General features: G+C 40.8%; 1 protein-coding gene across 3 annotated transcripts in view; it reads left to right on the forward strand.

The window, feature by feature from the left end:
* The window catches only part of NRK (Nik related kinase), a 95,491-nt gene that overhangs the window by 70,498 nt on the left and 4,973 nt on the right, over positions 1-20,020 (forward strand). For 2 of the 3 annotated variants that reach the window (XM_069867965.1, XM_069867966.1), the window contains 10 exons: positions 741-859; positions 3,855-3,948; positions 5,902-6,075; positions 6,923-7,052; positions 7,435-7,593; positions 9,197-9,340; positions 10,534-10,668; positions 12,661-12,761; positions 13,287-13,436; positions 16,640-16,799. In XM_069867965.1, coding sequence (XP_069724066.1) covers positions 741-859; positions 3,855-3,948; positions 5,902-6,075; positions 6,923-7,052; positions 7,435-7,593; positions 9,197-9,340; positions 10,534-10,668; positions 12,661-12,761; positions 13,287-13,436; positions 16,640-16,799 — 1,366 coding nt within the window. Of the gene's footprint in view, positions 1-740; positions 860-3,854; positions 3,949-5,901; positions 6,076-6,922; positions 7,053-7,434; positions 7,594-9,196; positions 9,341-10,533; positions 10,669-12,660; positions 12,762-13,286; positions 13,437-15,448; positions 16,082-16,639; positions 16,800-20,020 lie in introns of those variants that run through there. The other variant, XM_069867967.1, reaches the window with a different exon arrangement.

The raw sequence follows: 20,020 nt of genomic DNA on the forward strand, positions 1-20,020 counted from the left end.
AAGCTCACAGTGCCTTGTGCAAGAGCTCATATGTCACATGTTTGGCATTTTAAAACCTCATGGGCAGGCCTGGGTAGCTCCAGGGGATGCAGAGTGGGGTGGCAGGAGGCAGCTGCCTCTTACAAGAGCCTCCAACCCCTCCTGGCTTGTCAGGGACTGGAGGCTTGAAGAAGACTGTGTTTAGACCATTTCTAGTGACGTGGGAGGACTATATAGGAGTTGCCATAGATCTGAGCTGTCTAACTGCCCTGTGGGTGTGAGCCATGGATGGGTTGGCATTGCCTCTCTGTCCCAAAGGTGCTCTGTAGCAGGTCAGCACAGGCACTGCCAGTGCTCAGGCCCTGTGGGCCTTAGGGTTGTCCAAGGCTGGAACGGAACTGAAGCTGGTGAAATCCTTGAGTACTGCTACGGAGCGCTCCTTTCCTTGCGTGAAAGAGGAAGTGCTCCTGTGCTCCTGCAAAGCATGAAGATTGAATCATAAATGTTTGAGATTCAAAATAACTTGCTGACTGAAGTTAGTCATGTTTCAGCTTTTAGGAAAATCAAGTGGTTTAGCTTAGGTTACCTTGCTGTTTGAGATACCTACTTGTGATGGACCAACAAAAGCAATTTCCTAATAAAGATTTTTTGGTGTGACGGCAATAACTATATTTGCTGGGACAGTAAAATATTGCAAATACTGTTTATCAATGGGTTCTTCCATGAGAAAAAAAAAAAGCAACTGAGTTTTCTTTACTTAGAGCCCAGTCTCCTTTGCCAAGGGAAAGGACGGTGCCAGCTCATTCTTAAAAGCAGCAGACTATTCTTCATCAAGTGACGAAGTCAGCAGCAGTGATGAAGATGATATAAACCACACAAGGTTGGCTCGGATATTTTATTTAATTATTATTTTCTTCCCTTTTTCTTACATGCATCTGTATATCTGGAAAAAGTTGGCATACGTAAATATTAACTCCCCTCTGCAGTTTCTATCCATCATTTGTGTCAGTTGTAATTAAGCAGTTTAATTGCACTATAATGAACTCCCAGGGGTAAATGTTTGCTCCATCAGATGTGTGCAGTTTAATAAGCTCTGATGAGTTGCTGCCCTGGGACAATGAGGAAATGTCTTGTTTCAACTGAATGTCAATAGGTAGTGCTTTTTTGGAGATTACTTCACATTGATCTATGTTTACATGTAATTTTTGAAAGAAGAAAGGAGAGGGAAAGAAAACCTTATACCTTCATGCTGAGTACAAGTTGCAGTGAAAAAAACAAGGCAAATGTATTCAGATAGTCTGTTCACTCTGGGAGAAATAATTACCACTGAAAAGCTGATTCTTTCACCAGGGATGTTTATAAAGAGGGAGTAGCATAAGCAGGATTTGATTTTGTAAAATTTGCTGTATTTTTAATACTGCTATTTTGCACAATTGCTGTCATTGCCAGACAATATACTGTGACTTGTACCGAGCTGCTCTCACCTAAACTGTTTCTCTCTAGCTTTTCAGTTTTGTGTGTTGATTTTGTGACTGACATCTTGTGGTGTTTTACCTGTCATGCAAAATATGTGTTCTTTTGAAAAATAATGGACTGCAAATAGCTTGCTAGTACAAGTGAAAGAGTCGGGCATCAGTTGGCCAGTCCTGCTGTTTGGAACAGCAAACACAAGTATTTTTTAGTACTGGTGAATGAAACTCTTAGTTTTCTTGCAAAGAGACTTCGGTTTAATTCAACTTCTAGTGCATCACAGGGCCACTGAGCCCTTTGGGGTTAGGCTCTTGCTCTTCTGACATAATTGCACATGCAGTTTTGTCAGCCTTCAGGAAGCAAAGCACAGATTTGTAGCACTGTTGGCAAGCTATTGTGTTGGCCTGGTACCAGTCCTTTCCCCTGCGCTGCTCTGAAGAAGGTAGAGTTTTTGCACCTGCATATGCTCCTGATTTGCATTTCTGAAGTTCGTTTTCAAAGCTGAGGGATCAAGAGGGGGAATGTTAAAAATCTTGTAGCTTATTCAGTGCGTCTGACAGAGCTATCTTTTTACTGTAATGCCTTTATCTTCTTACTGCTCCTCTTCCAAACCACCTTATTCTGATCTGTAAAAAGTTTTATTCACTCAAGTCATAAAATTCAACCTAGACCTCAGAAAGATTCTACATAAAAATATGGATTTGCCCTGTAGCAATGACTTTGCTGTGTAAGTGTGAGATTGCTGTGATCCTTACGTCCGGTAATGATTTGAAGGAGTGGTATCTCAGCCTTTAGAAATCCGCATTTGTTATTTCCATCTCCTCTGTATATGAGAACCACCAGTCCTTTATGTAAGTGGAATTAGTAGGACAATCCATGTCAGGTTTGCCTTGTGTGCACGCAGCCACTGCAAGAACTCCCATAAAATCAGAAGTATAATTTTATCTATTGATGAAGTCTCTTCACCTCAGCTGATCGTAAGTTTCATTAAAAGATAGATCCTTTGGGAAATAGATCCTGATTACTAGCAAGTAAACAGCAAAAAGCATTGAAACTTTTCATGTTCTGGATAAAGGGAAGGTTTTTGTTTTTCTTGCTATCTAAAGGAGATGAACGCAGGATCTGAAGCACCTTGCAGTTTGTAGGAGGGTTTTCTGTGCGGGCTTTGGTTGAGATGCCTTGGTCCAAGTTTTAGTTGGCTATTGAAAATAATCTGTGTTTTGTTGATCTCGCCTGAGCTGTGGAACAGCTTCTGATGTCCACATTCCAGCTTTCATGGAAGTGCCCAGTAGGACTAGATCTGGGACGTGCGCATATACAAAACAAAGAGCTTCATATTGTCTTGAATGAATCCTGTTAACCACACGGAGAAGGCTCATTTCTGACGAAGCCAGGACTAAGGACGGGTGTCTTTCACCATTAAAACAGCTTTTGGTCTTGTGTTTCTTTTTGGTGAGATAAGTTAGAGTTCTTCCTTACACGCCCCAGGCTTCTGTTTTAAGGAAGGCTGTCTGTGTATATGATCCAGCATCTTACCTGTTTGTATAGTGTATCTATTCCATTGATGCTAATTTCTCCTGCTCTGTTGAGAGAGCTTCTTCTTCCAACACCTGCAGCATTCACAATTCCTCTAAAACACTGATTTTCCTGGGGCTCATTTAGCTCACTTTCCTCCCTCTGCTCTTTATATGTTGTTTCCTAACAAAATTCAAACAAGGTGGATGCAGATGTGTGCTAGACTAGGAATTACTTTCTCCCCCTAATAAGTGAGAGGTTGACGTCTTATGTTCTTTCATCTCTATGTGCACTGGGCAACATTTTCTTTGTTCTTTTTATGTAAGGTGAGGGTGTCCATGTTTCAAGGACTGATTCATGATGTGAAATTCTGGTGTAGCCTGCCCCAGTAGGCAAGGGCAGAGAAGTCCCTGATGTTAGCATATAGCAGAGCAGTGACTCTCCCCTTTGCAAGTGGGACTGATGCTCTTTCTCTGGAGCGCAGGATAGCTTATAATTGCACCCTGTCAGAGGCATGTGTGTGGGGAGGCAGGAGTAGTTTTGAAGTAAGTAGTTCTCAAATGACAGCTTGTGGGACCAGCTCTCACTGACCTGAGCTATGCAGTGTCTGAAAAATGATGGGTGAAATGCAGGGAGATGAAGGGATGCTCTCTGTCGAGGTGGGGAGAGCTTCCTGCTGTATCCGAGTGGTCCTCAGGCTCCAGTCCATTTAGGCACATCCACAGACTACTCAGCTTGCTTTTGTACAAGAACTTTCAAGTGTAACTAGTGAATGTTAATTATGCTCACCTTTGAACATGCATATATTGTGGGTTTTTTGCTTTTTGGTTTTGGACCTTTTTTCCCCCCCTCTGAAGTAGTTCTGTTCATTAATTGGAGTTTGTTACCAGGCAACTGCTAAGCAGCAGAGTGGCAGATTTCTCAAGGACGAGAGTACCAGATGGAATTGAACTGAAACCCCAAAGCACCATTGCAGAACAGAAGGTAATTTGGCCATTTGTAAAGGGATGGGTATGGGGGCGGGGGGGAATCGGTTCGTTAATGTGTATGATAGATACTGTATCCATTTCTTCTCGGCAGCATTTTCACTCTGAAGTCCTGCTCTATCATTGAAAATTACAGCTATAAGCCCTCAAAAAATGTGTAGTTTCAGGTTTAGTGCTTCCTCAGGAAATGCTTACATTTAGGTACAAATTTGTCCTTCTTTATTTGTCCTTGTTATTGACCTGGTAGTGGTTTCTGGTATCAACCTATTTCCTGAAGGAACTGGGCCGGCTGCAAAAAACAATATTGTTGGTTATTATTGGTGTGCATTGTTGCTGCTTTTAAAAATCTTAACTTTTCTTATTCCCATTTAAAGAACACTATCTCATACTAAATATATTACCAGAGGAGGGGAAAAACACTTCATCTTTCTCCACTGCACTGGCTTAGCAAAAATACATGCCTTCTTATACGTAATGTTGTGGCTCTTTTCCAACTTTAGTTTCTAGTGAAGGCTTCAAGTCATCATGGATTTTCCCCTGTGATAAATACTAGTGCAGAAAAGATGAAGATGGACAAAGCAGAACAATATTCTTTATGGTCAGAAACCAACAAAAAAATTATTGTAGTAAGACTTGCACTCAGCATCAGAGTGCTCCTTGCATGTTACTGAGTATACTCTCATTTCACAGACAGGGAAAATAAATCGCTGTGGAACTGTTGTTTTTCCCTAGAGCTTCTTGCATGAGCTGTGGCAGGGCCAGGAAGAAGGAGTTTTCCTTACCTCTGGTGTGATTTCTAAGCTTCAGACCAGAGTGGCATCCTTCCTGACTGTGGAAGGAGTCCCACTTTGCCTTTGTCTCACCGTTCTCGAGGAGAAAAGACCCTGCTTTGGAGAAGAAATTATAAATGGGGAAAACCCAGTATTTTTCTTGTGGAAAGCACAGCCCAGTGCTTTCTCTTTCGCCTGATATACAGGCATTGGAAATAGGCTGCATATTAGGGGCAGCATTCAGAAAAGCCGATGCAGTTTCAGTAGATTATTTATCAAAGTCAGTACAACATCGGGACTTGCCTTGTATTCAGCCAGCCAGAGATTACTTGAGTCTGGTGATGCTTTTTGCTTTGGTGTAATTCAAGATGAATTTTCTAGTGTAGGGCTTGGCTTGTGTCACTTTGTGTTCCAGTGCCGATAGTGTTCAGGTACCCTGACTAGTCATGGCCAGGGTGAGATCCCTGTGTACTGTCCACCCTATCTGGGGCACCGCTTGCTTTACACATCCCGTCTTTCTTCCTCTCCAAGCTTCTAGCCATATTCCCAAAAGCTGACCTCTGATCCGTATTTTGTGCTGGTGGATAGAGAGCTTGCATGGTACCTTACACCTTACATAGTTTACAAGTATTGCTGTGAAGCTGATGGGATCCTTGAGGAGGTCTCCAGTACCAAACATAGTTGTATTGAAAATGCTGATACTGGATCCTACTGAATGTCATCATTTTCGAATAAAGTTTCCTAATTCAGTAAAGAGAAAGTAGCAATTAAATGAATGGTAAGGGGCTTTGAACTAAATGCAGGCCCAGAACAGAGAATTACCTACTTCTGACTGTAATAAGCAAAGATCAGATCTGTAACATCAGGACAAGTCATTTAATTCCATCTCAAGTTTCTCTGAGGATGTAGTTGCTGCTTTGGCTTGAAGTAACGTCAATGAGCAACATGTATGCAGCACTTCAAGGGCAGAAGCCAGTGTTGATGTCTCAGGTGCTTGCCACGCCCTTTTGTGTGGATTAAAATTCTGTTTTAATCTTTCCATAGGGTCTGTCTTTATGTGATGCATCACACGCAACACCCCTCCCCCAGTGCTCATTCTTTATTATCCTAATGAACAGGCGTTGCACAGTGCATTGGAAGTAGGCTAAATGTGGAGTTTAACTGTATGTTCTCATGTGCAGGATCAGATTTTAGGGAAACAAATTTCTAGCACCCAAGAAGGCCTCTGGAGCCTAAACAACCAGAACTATCTCCTGCCAGATCTTCTCCAGCAAAGCCAAATTTCAGACTCCTCTGTGAACCCACCAAAAGTGCCACTGACGAGCCAGGAACCTCAGAACAAACCTCTGAATAAGGTAAGAGAGAAATAACAGACGGAATGAACTGTACTATCATTTTCCTCCAGCTCTTAGGAGCCTGAAATTGAGAGCCTTTTAATTTAATCTATCCTGACTTTTTTTTTGCTGAGATTTTTCACCATGTCCGTTCTTTCCTTTAGAACTTCTGTCTCAAGGATGGGTAAGAAATCTTGAGCTCCCTAACAGATTTTATTGTTCCACTTGTTTGCCCCCATCTATCTCTCTTCTCTCTTTCTTCCCTTCCTCTTTTTTTCCCCTTTAACCCTTTTAGTCGGGCTTTTATCCTCTCCTCCTTTACCTGTCACGTCAGCAGTGCAGCACTCTTGTCTGCCTCTGCTCATTTTCCCTGACTTTCTTCCCTCCAGGTGTCAGGTGGGAGTGCCCAGGGGCCAGGGCAGCGTGTCTCAGCAGTTCTGAGGGACTCCAACCCCGCTGTGAGCACAGGGGTCTCTTGGGGAGAATTGCTTCACTGGGGGCAGATAACAGTTCTGTCAGGGGTCATGTCATAAAGTCCTTTACCTGAGGCAACAGCATCCTCCTTGTTGCAAAGAGATTTGAGCAATGCCCTGTTGTAGACAAGACAGCAGGGAGTGGTTGACGTGCTTTTCTTCTGGGGACTGGTTATTGCAGTGCAGTGCCTGGCTCGGCATCCTGGTATAACTCCCTGCTCCACTTCCATCACAGAATTTATACCATGTGTAGATGGTACCATCGTTTAAGACCGTTCATTGTGTCTAAATATGCTACGTGCCATTTTTTCTGAACCTCAGAGGCACCACGTTGCTGTGTCCTGTCTGCTCCCCTACCATTACCTTCCTGAGGCAGCTTTTGTTTTTCGTTGTAGGCCCCATGCACTGAAAGCACACCTTCAAAGAGCAGCACATCGTCTGCAACATCATTTACTTCGTTTATAGATCCTAGACTTCTGCCAATCACCCCTCCTACCAGTCCAGTGGGACCTTCCTGTAGCTCTCGTGAGTATGCTTTACCCTTCTCAGAAAATATCACTCCTAGTTTCTTTTTTTTTTTGGAGGAAAGGGCAGGGCCCATTGCTTGGAAGTGGAACTGTCTGTAACATCTCCAGAAACTGAAACTCCACATTGCTATGAATTTTCACTGTACTGCTTCTGCCCTTGTTCCAGATGTAGCTTGCTTGATACTGCTGTATTACTGCTGTGCTCACTCAGGAATATCTGAGGAATTTTCCAGATATATTTTGTTTTCTCTGACTACATAATGCTCTCAAGGTGTTTTCTGATCCCTTTGGGCCTTTTTTCATTCTGCCATAAACAGGTCAAATGTGAGATGTAGCCGAACGCTCGCATTTTTCATGGTTGCATATGTCTTTCATTCTAGCATCCAGTGGAAAACCTGAGCCTGTCAGGAGAGAAAATGCAAGGAAGGGCTCCGTTGTCAACGTCAACCCAACAAATATCCGCCCGCAGAGCGATAGTCCAGAAATACGTAAATACAAGAAGAAGTTCAACTCGGAGGTCCTTTGTGCTGCTTTATGGGGTAAGCTCAGAAGTAATCAGGCATGCGTATGGAGGGAAGGCAGTAGCAGGACAGCTATATGCCAGGCAGATTTCACAGTCGTATTACACCTTTCCTGTCAGAAAGTCCTGGAGTGGTTCACTCAGTAGATACCCGCGTCGCCCGCTTGACACTGCATTCCTGGTAGAAGATGGCAAACAGATGACTTAGCGTTGCGAAGGATTCTGTGCTTCAGAATGAGGAAACATTTTGATCAGGCACCAAATTGAAACTGTGCCTGTTGGGAAAGCCAAAAGTTGCAAATGTTTTAGTAACTTACGCAGCTCATGATGCTCTTGTCTTAGCTGCATACGAGTACAGATGATCACACTAAGCCCTGACCCAGTGGGAATAACCCAAACCTGAAGCCTGTTCCTGTCATGTGTGTTAGATATTCGAAGAATCTAGGCCAGGTCAGGCGTCAGTCTTTCCAAAAGCTTGGCCTCCTTAGTTCCTGCTGTAAATGCTTACTCAGAACCTCACTGAATCACCCTTTTTACGAGGCTGGCTTCGTGTAGTGTGAAACCAAAATAAGTGCAGTCAGACCAGTTTCAACATATGTAGAGCTTGTCCCAGTCTCATACTAGCTAAGTTCTGGGTTGTTTTAACCGTCTTTCTACTTCAGAAGAACAGGTGTATTCTGTGGGACTCGCCCAGCTTTTTACTGCTCCTTGCTTTTGGAGTCTGGAATGGAAAATTAACTACCGTTGTCCATGGGAAATGTAGATTTATAGTTTACAGTTTCACAGATCTCGTGTAATGTATGTTTGTAGGAGTCCAAGGTTGTAAATTAAGACAAAGCTGTGTGGCAAGGTCTGTAATTACACATGTGTCAAGGCTGAAGAGCACCAGGTACTTGAGAGACCAATGCCAGTAGAGGAGGTTGCTTTGTTAGAGCAGGATATTTAGTGTCATTTCTTTAGAACTTGCTGATGAGGAAACGTAGGTGCCAAGCTCATCCTGTGATGTCAGCAAGTCACTGGAGCTTTGGCTTCCTTAGAAGCAGTTGGATTTCTTTAATTTAGCATTTGAAAGCATTCCTGCAAAACATACACCTTTTTCAAATGAATGCTCAGTTTCCTCCCAACAGGACCCCTTCTTCCCACAGGTTTGGTGGTCCTGCGATTTGAGTGTTCTATTTGGGGAAAGAGGTTGGTGTGTTTGGTTGTTCTTTTTAATTGGTAGAGATCCTTAGATTATTTAGTTGAATCTCTTGTGTTGCCAGGGGAGTGATGCTGGACAGAGATTTTTGCAGTGCTCACAGGTAATTTCCAAAGTCACTTGAGAAGTTTGAGTTTGCAGAGTATTTTAGCATTTTCCTTTTTATTTAAATCAACATTGACTTCAGTGGAACTACTCATTCTTCAAGGTACATGGACTTATAAGTGTTCTGCTGGGTAAAAACTGTAATGGCGAGATCCTTTTTTTTATTAATTTTTCTGGGAGGTCATCCACAGAGCAACAGAGAAATTATCAGGTACCACTAAATGAGACTATGGAAGAATCAGTTCTTAAAGCAATGAACACTTAGTGGCCTCTGAATCATTATGTGATTTGTGCAATATTTTTTTCCATGTGCCAATAGGAGTGAATTTACTGGTGGGAACAGAGAATGGATTGTGGCTGCTGGACAGAAGTGGGCAAGGAAGAGTTTATTCGCTGATTACAAGGAGGCGCTTCCAGCAAATGGATGTTCTGGAAGGACTCAATGTGCTAATTACCATATCAGGTTAGTTCAGTGTCTAAAAGCATCTGACCTGCATTGGGTTTGGAAGCAATTAAAAAGAAGAATTAGGTTATAAACTAGGTTGAGGAATTTCCTCTTACAGAAAATCACAGGATGGTTATTCTTGCTAATGGGAAAAATCTCTTGAATTTTTAACATTTACTTTCTCACTGCAGAGAGGTTTTGTGATATTTCATTACCTAGTTAATGGGTAAAATGGTTTGTGGAAAGTATGAAGTGTCTTAAAATGAACTGGTTCTCAGCAAGTTATAGTTGATGGATGACCAGTGAGCATCTATCTAAGTGAAATTTTATTCTGTGTTCAACAATATGTATGAACAGTAACGTGAGAGTGATCTATACAGTGAAAGCATCAGTGACATTAAATGGAGTAGCATCTGCAACCTCTGCTAAGAGCTTCGACTCTGCCCTGTGAGATAACAAGGCCCTTATTCCCCATGGATGATCCCTTCTACCACAAAGGATGCTCGGTACATGCCAAGGTCAGAGATGTAGGTGCAGCAAGGAATGGCAGCTCCTTGTCTCCAATCCAGACTCACCATGGTAGGTGATGGTGAGAGCTGTTTGTCCTTTATTGCTAGGTCTAGTTGCTTATGTGACACAGTCCTTCTCTTTTAGACTAACCTCTGGTACTAAACACCAGTTGACCATATGTACTTATGAACTAAAACAACAGGAAGACTGACTGAGATGAAAAATGACAAAGTAATTCTCTCCTGGAAAGGCATCCAAAAGAAAATAGCTACTTGTAATGAAGATTGTCAGTTAATTAGAAGTAAATTAGTTTCTTATTCAAAATGGCCATTGTAGGCCATGACTGTGTTCCTCCCTTCACATCAAAGAGTAAATGCCAGATAACATGATTATTTCTGATAATACATGCATCTATAGAGACTTGTTCTTTGGCCTGAGGGAAGAATTTTAGTGAGGTGTGAAAATCTTGCATGAAGTCACAAGGTAAGTACAAATGCGCCAAACGCCATTGAATTGCTCATGTTCCAGTTCCTTCCTGAGTGTCACTGTCAAAGGACTTTTCTTTTGTGCTGCTGAACACTTCTCTCACCTTGATGCGGCACAAAGACCCGCTGTACTCAAGGTCATAAAAGTTTTTCTAACTGTTGGAGAGTTTGTACTTCGGTTAAGTGTTACGTCTGTCTTTTTTTCCCAAATCCTAGGGAAGAAGAACAAGTTGAGGGTATATTACTTATCGTGGCTGAGAAATAAAATTTTGCGCAATGACCCAGAGGTGGAGAAGCGTCAGGGCTGGGTGTCTGTTGGTGACCTGGAAGGCTGTGTACACTACAAAGTTGGTAAGGACTTTTGGGTTTTTTTTCCTTGAAGAGCTGCTTACTCATCCCTTAGTATCTCATGACACCAGCATTTTTCTTCAACTGTGTTTCAGGATTGCATTACGATTAATATCTCTGGTTTCTTACAAAACTCCTTGTTTTGCGTGGCAGATGCTTTGCTCCTCGTCATTCCAGGCAGTATCTCCTCTTGCAGCAGTTACCAGATGATGGTATGGATATTCCCTGTGCCGGCTGGAAGAAGGGAGTGCCAGCCCTGGTTTGCTGCTCAGTCAGTGGTTTAGAAGTTCTGTAGTTACATAAGGTTTTAATTGAACTGATGTATTCCACCTCCATGCTATTCAGCTTCCCCCTGGCTCTGAGTAACTGCTAAGAATCTGGACTAGTAAAGTAAATTATATTTGAGGGATGTCCATAGATAAATCAGATTGGATGTGCTACAGCTCATCCCTGCCTTTGTTTGAACTTACGCACTGGAAATGGTAGTGTAGCAGTTGAAAAGCCATCTTGCTTTTATTTGCCTTTCAGAAAGTTCATTCTTGAAGATGAACATCAGCATTGTGATAGTTTCTGTCATTTAACTGCATGAGGGAGCGCAGGGTGTAGCACAAGTTTTGCTTTGGTGAAGGATGGTATATGGAAGTGACACTTTTTTTAAAGTTACATAGAGAAATGATGTAGTAGAGTGCAGGAGATGGCATGGTGGCTGGCTCTCATAAATACCTTGCTTGACTTTTTTTGCTTTCATATCTCACAGCTTTGAAAGTGGAATGGGTTAAAATCAAGAAAGAATTTGAAACAGATGTGCATTGTTACTTTCTTTGTGATTATTGCTAGGCACCTGGGTATTCCACTTCAGTTCTCATCTTTGGGTTTGGTGTGGTTTCCTTTTTAAAATAAATAGTTACCCTAAAATTAGGCAAACATTTGGTTAGGAGCAAATGTGTTTACATCTGACAAGCCACGCTTACTTCTTTGACAAAACAGCTGCTGCTGGTTTTGTCTTGGTGAATCTCCTTGTATCGTGACTTTTGGTTTTACAGCCATTTGTCCAGGTAGAAGAGGAAAAGGATGTGCTCTCCTGCACGTTGGTGGAGTTTGGGGTTTTTTTCTTTCTCTGCTTGTGTAAGGTTTTCCTGACCAGTGTCTGTCCTTATCCACTCTTCGTGCCTCTGCTCTATGTTCGGCCAGTGTGAATTGCTCCTTTTGTAAGCAGCAAGTGCTCCTCTTGCAGCAAACAAACCTTATCCCAGTAGCGTAACACCTGCATCTTTTAAAAATCCCTGCCAAGCAGATGCTGCATATAAAATGAAGGGTGAATGAGTTTGGATGCAGTATCCTAGTACTCTGTTTCCAAAGCAAACTCTTGTCTCTGGCAGAGTGAAAACACAATGCACAAAGAAACCTTAATTTTAAATGCATGATTCTTCATTAGTTCTCGTGGGGCCCAATATGACTGAATCAACTTAGAGAAATTGCTCATCTCTTAAATGCTTACTCATCTCAGAAACATGGGAGTCCTTTGCCCACGCTATTTAGTCCCACACATGAACAGTGAAATGAAAATTCATCCTGCAGAGTGTAACAGAATTGTTCAGCCAACAACCACTATTGCTTCTAAAGCAGTTTATTCACAACCGGCGATGTTGGTGTGTGCTGACACTTAAATAAAGTAGGCTGGCTTAGCAGCAAGTTCAAGACCCTTTTTTTTTTTTTCTGACGAGTAAGATATATCTATTTTATTCACAGATTTATGAAAAGCAATATATAAATGTTAACAGTCATCTGGCCTTAATGAGAATAAGTGAACTATAGGTTTTCAGTAGAGGTGTTGTCACTGGTGATATTAAACATTGATGTTTAGAATCTGTTAAAATCTCTCTTACTGAATAATGTTTATCTCTATGAGTAGTCCATTGAAATTATTTCATGTGATGAGATGGTCTTTGATTGAAGTGTCTGTCTGGTACCTAAGGAATTGTTCTTGTATTACAGTAAAATATGAGAGAATCAAATTCCTTGTAATTGCTTTGAAAAACTCAGTGGAGGTTTATGCTTGGGCTCCAAAGCCTTATCACAAATTCATGGCTTTTAAGGTAAGTGAAACTTCACTTTGGATCAGATTTATCACTGTGTCTCATTTAATCTTTGCTTTTGCTTTCTTTGCTTGGTACAACATTTATTTCTAGTTAAAGATAAAATGAATGTTCTTTTATAGAAAAAGTAGCTCATTTGACATACGTGGGAGATGGCAGGCACAAAACCGTCGCAGTCACAATTCTGTTAGACACGAGTAACTTTTCAGTGCTGTGCCAAAACGTACATTTGAGTCCACAAAGTTTGTGCTGATCCTCCTCAAGAGGAGGAAATTGAACATGAGTGGTACTCAGCCCAGTTTTTGCCCAGCCTGTTTCTAGAATCTGGAATTTTTTCAAAACACAAGTGAATTATCCAGCTCTCCTTGTAGCTCAGTATGATGGATACTTAGCTCCTTAATGTCACATACTATTTAACAAAAACAGCTGTCTGACTTTTGAGTTTTGAAAATTCTTCAGGTCACGTATATAGATCTGTAAGCAAACAGATTTATTGTGTTACATAGTGTATTTTTCTTTTTCCAGTCCTTTACCTCACTTCATCACAAACCACTGTCAGTTGACCTGACTGTTGAAAATGGACAAAGATTAAAAGTCATATATGGCTCACTAGTGGGCTTCCATGCTATCGATGTGGACTCTGGATCTGTGTATGACCTGTACCTTCCAACACACGTAAGATACTCCAAAACCTTACCTAAATGCCTCAGTGCCTTGGGCTTTATATTGATGATGATCAGGTTCAGTCGGGCTCTATTTCAAAAGACAGGGTAACAGAATAATTATTGCATGTCAGCTTTTCACTTTTCTGATACTGAAGTTCTGTTAAAAGGCTTTTGTCACGTTTAGAATATCAGTTTAAATGATTTAATGTCAGAATGCCTGATGGATGGACAGTACTATTTTTGATTTATCCTGGGAATTTAGGACTTCTTAAGCAATCAAAGACACAATAATATCTACATGAATTTAGGTGATTTTTACAATCTGCCACTGTGCTTTTCAATCTTGCTAACAAGCTAATTAAATTATCACTGAATTGAGCTGAAATTCGGCCTGGATTACAGACTAGCAACATATTTTAATCTTGATCCACTGCAAGCCTCGCACCAGTGAGTACCTGTAGCTAGAGGAGCCAGGTATATACGTGCATCCAGGAATAATCCCAGTTTCTTTACCATGGAGCAAAGCTGCATTTGTTCACATGATTATAGATCCAGACTCAGTGTGCAAAATGTGATTTGCCTTTCAGTCATGACTTTGCAGTAACCCAGCTTCCAGACTAAATAAATTTGCTGATCTTCTTACCGATCAATTGCCCATGAAATCAGTCCTTAAATGAAAAAGAGTTTTTTACATTTTCCTTAGGATTTTCTCATTAGATTGTCAAGAAGCTGGCATGAAGATGTTGATTTCAGGTGGATGTGTACATATTGTGTTGTGCATCTATACTTTGAGATGTTGATCACAAAATTCTTGCTTAAACTCAGATAACAGCAAAGTAATTCCCCTGCAGAAGTAAATGACAGGCATGGGGCTGTCTAATATGAAGTCTGTGCTTTTTTATGTGTTTGCTTGTTTTTCAGCTGTTCTAGGTAGCTCTTTTCAAAGCTGAGTCCCAAAAGCTAGAGAAACTTGGGGGGGGGTTAGGTCCAGAAAACTAGCAGGTTCCCATGGCTCGTCTGATGGGAGGCTCCTGGCAAGGAAACTTCTGTGTACACTTGGAGACCTCCCTGAAGTCAACAGAGCTTCACAGGGACAGAGTTAGCTCACCCAGGTGCTGTGTCCTCCTTGTATTCCAAGGCAATGTGTCCCAAATTTACACTGAAAAAATCTCATCCCAGCCTGTGCCTTGAACCCTTTTATTTTATAACTTCTTTTTCTCCACAATCAGACCCAGGTTTTCAAACCAAACGAAAAACCATACCTCCCACGTGAGCCACTTAATTACTCTGCTACCCCAACAAGTGGCAGCCTTCAAATTCTGTCAGACCAGTGTTTTTGATGGACACTGTTTGAGGATGGCTGTTAAGTTTAGAAATGTCTCTTAATTAAAAAGTAAGTTTTGCAGCTGTTCAGAACAAAGCATTGAATCACCTGCTAAAAGCTTATACTATTTATTTCTGTGTTTAGTTTTTATAAAGGGACTTAATACTTTTTTGTCAGGGGGTTTATTTAATCTGACCATTGTTAACTCTGCAACTATGCAAAATTCACATTTATATATCTGAGCATGGTGCCTCCGTACCATCCCTGGAAACTGTTTCCTAAGCAAGGTGAATAATGACTTGGCAAAAAGATCATTAGCATAATTGCCCAAGATATGAAAGGCAAATAAAAAACTTGAAACTTCTTAGAGGCTGTAGTTTTTCAACAGGCTGCAAATATAATTACGTACCTGATGAGAGAGATTTCCCAGGTGACTGTCCTGAATATGTGGGACACCTTTAAGACTGATTTCATTCACGGGTGCTCTTCAACCAAAAGTTAGCATGTACTAAAAATATATTTTCCCCTTAGAGTCATAGACCTGAAATAAATCTGCTGCTACAGTGGCTCGATCTTTTTTGGTATTTTATTATTTTAAAGAGCATCTGCTAGAACTGAATAATTCTCTCAAGGAGCTTTGTGGTGGCAACAGACCAGACTTTAACAGGCTGACTTGAGATACTCTTGCTTTCTGGTAGCCTCTTTTCCTGGTTCCCCACCTCTTTCTTCATCTCTTACCTGCTTCGATCGCTCATGCGAGTACCAAGGCAACGCATTAAAATTGCTCTGCGACTCTGGATCCCTGTGCTAGTGTTACGGATAGTTGTTGCGGAGGCACGGAGTCAAGTGGTTGGCCTGAGTGTATTCAGTTTGGCAAGTACAGCTTCAGTGCTTCTTTTACTGTTCATTGTGCCCTTACGGTGTGCATAAATGTATGTGCGTGAAGAAAGAGATCTGTGTGTTGCTGGCTTGTGAAAATGATGTAGAAACTCCAGTCATATGCTTCCTATAAAAAATATTAATTGTGGTGGTTTAATTTACTATTTAACACCCTGCTTTGAGTAGTGCTTTAAACAAAGAAATGCTTTGTTATTGTTTTACAAGGCTGTCCTCTTTTTTTTCTTTCAAAAACGCTTTCATAAAACCCCACCTTCATGGTTGTATATTTAGACTTTTTTTCACTTGGGACATTCTGGCTTCTGGGGAAGATTCTAGTGCATTGAACAGCTGTTAAAATAATTTGTGTGAGTGAAATGCACTGTTCCTGGGGCATGCAGAAAATGTATGCAGAACAGCATTTGAATGGGGAACTATTTTTAGTGAATGATGTGGGAAGGGAAGGACAGAGAGTAGCTTCTGTTTGTAAGGTTCAGGTAACTTATTAACAATACTGACAGCAAGTTTGAATTTATAGGTTTTAGCTTGTGAGTGGGGACAGGGAAATATCATGGAAAGTGAAAGCACTGATTTCCTGGAATGTGGAAGCTTTTGTCTTTCCTCTGTCTTCTGAAATAATTGTGATTTCAAATTTATTTCACCTTTCTTCTTTTTATATAACACAAGTGTTTTGTGAGTAAGTAAATATTATTGTGTCTCAGTGGCTCCATGGCTTCTTGAAACCAGTTAATACTGGGAAATATGAAGTGAAATATTAAAAGCTGATTTGTTTGCAAACTTACTCTCGTATTCAAAGGGGGGAGGAGGGTAGAAAGCCTGTTTCAGAGGCTGGCTAGCAAACTCTACAGCCTTTCTGAGAACAGGCATTTCTTTCACTTTCCATGAGCCATGAGCTAGATCTTTTTATTGTTCTGCCAAGCTGTTTAGATTGATGTAGTCACTAAAATTGCAGTCCATTTTCTGATATAAATCTTAGTAAAATATGATTCTAGATCCAGGGGACTATTCGCCCACATGCCATTATCATCCTCCCAAATACCAGCGGGATGGAGCTTTTACTCACCTATGAAGATGAAGGCATCTACATTGATATATATGGGCATTTCACCAAGGAGACTGTTCTACAGTGGGGAGAAATGCCAGCATCTGTAGGTATGTATGACAAATAGTACTTTATTAAATGTAAGATTCTGCTGCAGGAAGCCTGACTTCTTTATGAGGTTTGTATCCATACAAGAGTGGTTGTGTGGCACATAAAGCAACTTCTGAGCAAACCAGATGTGTGAAGAGTAAACATATTTATTTACGTTTGTGTTAAGCCAGCCAGCGATTGCAATAGGGTCTTCCCATTTGCATCAGAGAGTTTGTGTTCTTGTCCTACTGTTGATTGCATCACACCTGGACCATACAGCCAAACTTCACTGAGAATGCAGTTTACTGCTGGTTTTCACAGAGAGGATTACGTGAATTACAGAGGGAAAGAAGGTGCTCGTTTCCTGCTTTGATTGTTCATAGCCCATAGCCTTTTATGTAAAAATTCACAACTATAGAGAGGACAGTTACTGAAGATGTCTGTAATTGCTGTCAAATGGCCCCTTAATTTTATCACTGTAAATTCACAGTGCTGCCAGCCCAGGCTATTTCTAACAGATTCACAATGTAGGAGGTTCTGATTGTATTGTAGCCAGGACAGCTGTTTGTTTCACCTTCCCCAGAGAGCTTGAAGATAACAGTGTAGGGAAAACCAAGAACAACACAGGCAGATTTTTGTTTTTATTTTTTGTTGCTTTTAATTTCTTTTTTGTTTTACTCCTGTTCTTCTGCATCTTAAAACAAACATCCAAGCAAACAAGAAAAGCCCAAGACACTTAGAGTGTACAAAACCATATTATTAACTTGGCAGAAACTGGATGCCACAGTTTGCATGAATGCCTCAAAAGTAGACCAAAGAGAGGATAAGTCCTTCCTAATATGGCTGAAAGTACTGAATCATCAAACCCACAGATATGAGATGGGGTTGTAAAACATTCTTCTAGTCTGGAAATCACACTGCCTGAATTCAGTAAAAATTTCCTTACACATACCCAGCTGGTATTGAAGTGAAAAAGCTTCACCACTTTGGACCAGCTGAATATGTGATTGTTTGTGCCAGTTAGTTACTGTAATTTAAATCATCCTTTGGTATACATCCGGCTAGGCATAATATTCTCAATTTGTCAAGGTTGATTACATCGTAGTAGAAGCGAATGTCCAAATGGCATTCCCTTTCCACATGCTCATGCAGTTATTTCTCCTGTTCTTCAGCACGCCACTATGATAATCATTTGCATGGAAAGCTCTAAGTACAAAATTGCCTAAGCATTTACAGTATTTTAGGGCAGTTAAATAAGAAGAGGGTGGAGAAGATGCTTCTAGGGGTGGCAACCTGTCTGGTGGATTGTACTATCTAGAAGTCAGGACTCTTGTCTATGGGAATAGTTTAGATTTTCTTTGTAAGTCAATCTAGAGAAACAGGCACTACGAGATGGGGAAGGTGGTACCCATCCAGAGAGCTATCTAGAACAGGTATAATGAAACATCCTGCTGAAGAAGCAGAGGGCGAGTTAGATGAAATGTTTTTGATGGTACAGTTAGGAGAACTGAGCAAAGAGCTAGCTCTTTGTAGAACTTCTCCCAGTGCTCAGAAAGCAAGACTGTACATTTTCTCTGGAAGGAAAGGTGCCTGTCTCCATCCATCCATCCCTTCCATTGTGTATGCTTCTGCAGATTCCACAGCTGATGGGAAGCAGTTTCCTAAGAGCACCACAGTTGTCATTTGATAATTCTCCAATACGTTAGCTTGAGAACCCTCACATTGCTGCTGCTGCAGCAACGCTTTTGGTATCTCAGAAATGTATTTCTTTGGAACAGAAATTGTTAGTCTCTGTGATGTGGTGCAAGATTAATTTGACTTCGAATTGGAGTTACATTTCCACTAAAAACAAATTAACCCAACCTGTGGCTCAATGTACAACTCAAAATTAAACAAGGAGCTTGTTAACTATTATTTTAATAATCGTTTCCCACTAGCTCCTATTAATTTTCTTGATCCTTTGAAATTCTTGACTCTAGATGAAAACATTAACTATTATGAGAGAAGTGTGAATAATTGCATGGCCAAACTTTAGGGGGAACTAGGAAAGTTTCATAACAGAACCTGTTTTCCTGGAATTTCCAGACCCAAGTGAGAAATCCTGAAGTCAGCGTGAGCTTATCTCAAAATTTCTGCTGTGTGTTTCAGAGATAGAAGGGTCTTGTGTTAACTTCAGGGTGGTCCCTAGTCATCCTTTGCTCATCCTTTTCTTGATTTCCTTAAGCAATTATTTTGAAAGAAAACTTTTGTATCTGGTAATACCTTGACTATGAAAAATAAAAAGTTTGCATTATGATTGATGGATTTGGGGCAAGGAATCTAAATGTAGCTTACTCTCATAGTGGTTAACTTGGGACCTCTGTGACCGATCTGTTAATAAGAAATTGGAGAGAGGAAAATCAAATCCAGTGGGAAATTAAAACTGTAGAAGTACTCTATCTATGTTTAATCTGAAAGATATTTCACATAAGTAGGACTAAATAGAAATATAGCTGTAATATTTTCTTTCTATAAAACAGAATTAAAAAAGGATTTAAAAAACATCAAGTTAATAAGATTTGGGAGCACTTTTGCCCTTTTGTGTGGGTGATGAATTATTTACTGTGTGTAGACTTAGAAACTTGGCACAAAACTGGATATTCCCAGAGTGGGGAGTCAGTAAAAGTCCTGATTTCCTCTGCTGGGTCCATACTGGAAGCAGAGAGGATGTTATGTAGAGAAACAAACAGCATGACCAAAAGGTGGTTGAATTGCTGCCTCGGTGCTCAATCAACACATTGGCCAGTTGCAAGTGTTGGTTCATGCACAGAAAATGCCTGCTCACATCTGAACTCGTTTGCCAAATGTCCTGCACGCTTTTTCCCTAGGAAAGAGCAAAACTCATTCAAACAAGCAAACTCACCCCAGATACATTTTTGGGTTGTGTTATGAGTTCTACTGGAATAATTAAAGGAGTGAGCAACAACTGAGAGCAAAGAAGCTTTGGAACAGAGGTGCATAGAAACATACACGTTTAGGAGGCAGAAAGAAAAAAAAAATAGCTATAAATTTAATCTGAGCTTGCTTGGGGTGGTTAGAGAACTTTGTTAGCCCTTTATCCAGTGCAGTCTAACCAAAACATACAGCAGAAAAACACCTGCTGTCCATGCCCAATTTCTTAATTTGTCCATTTAGGACTTTATTCACGTTTAGGTTTTTATCCTGTATTTTGACTGTCTAGCCTCTCTCATTGAGTAATAGT

The sequence above is a fragment of the Phaenicophaeus curvirostris genome, chromosome 13 (genome assembly GCF_032191515.1).
Source record: "Phaenicophaeus curvirostris isolate KB17595 chromosome 13, BPBGC_Pcur_1.0, whole genome shotgun sequence".
NCBI lineage: Eukaryota > Metazoa > Chordata > Aves > Cuculiformes > Cuculidae > Phaenicophaeus > Phaenicophaeus curvirostris.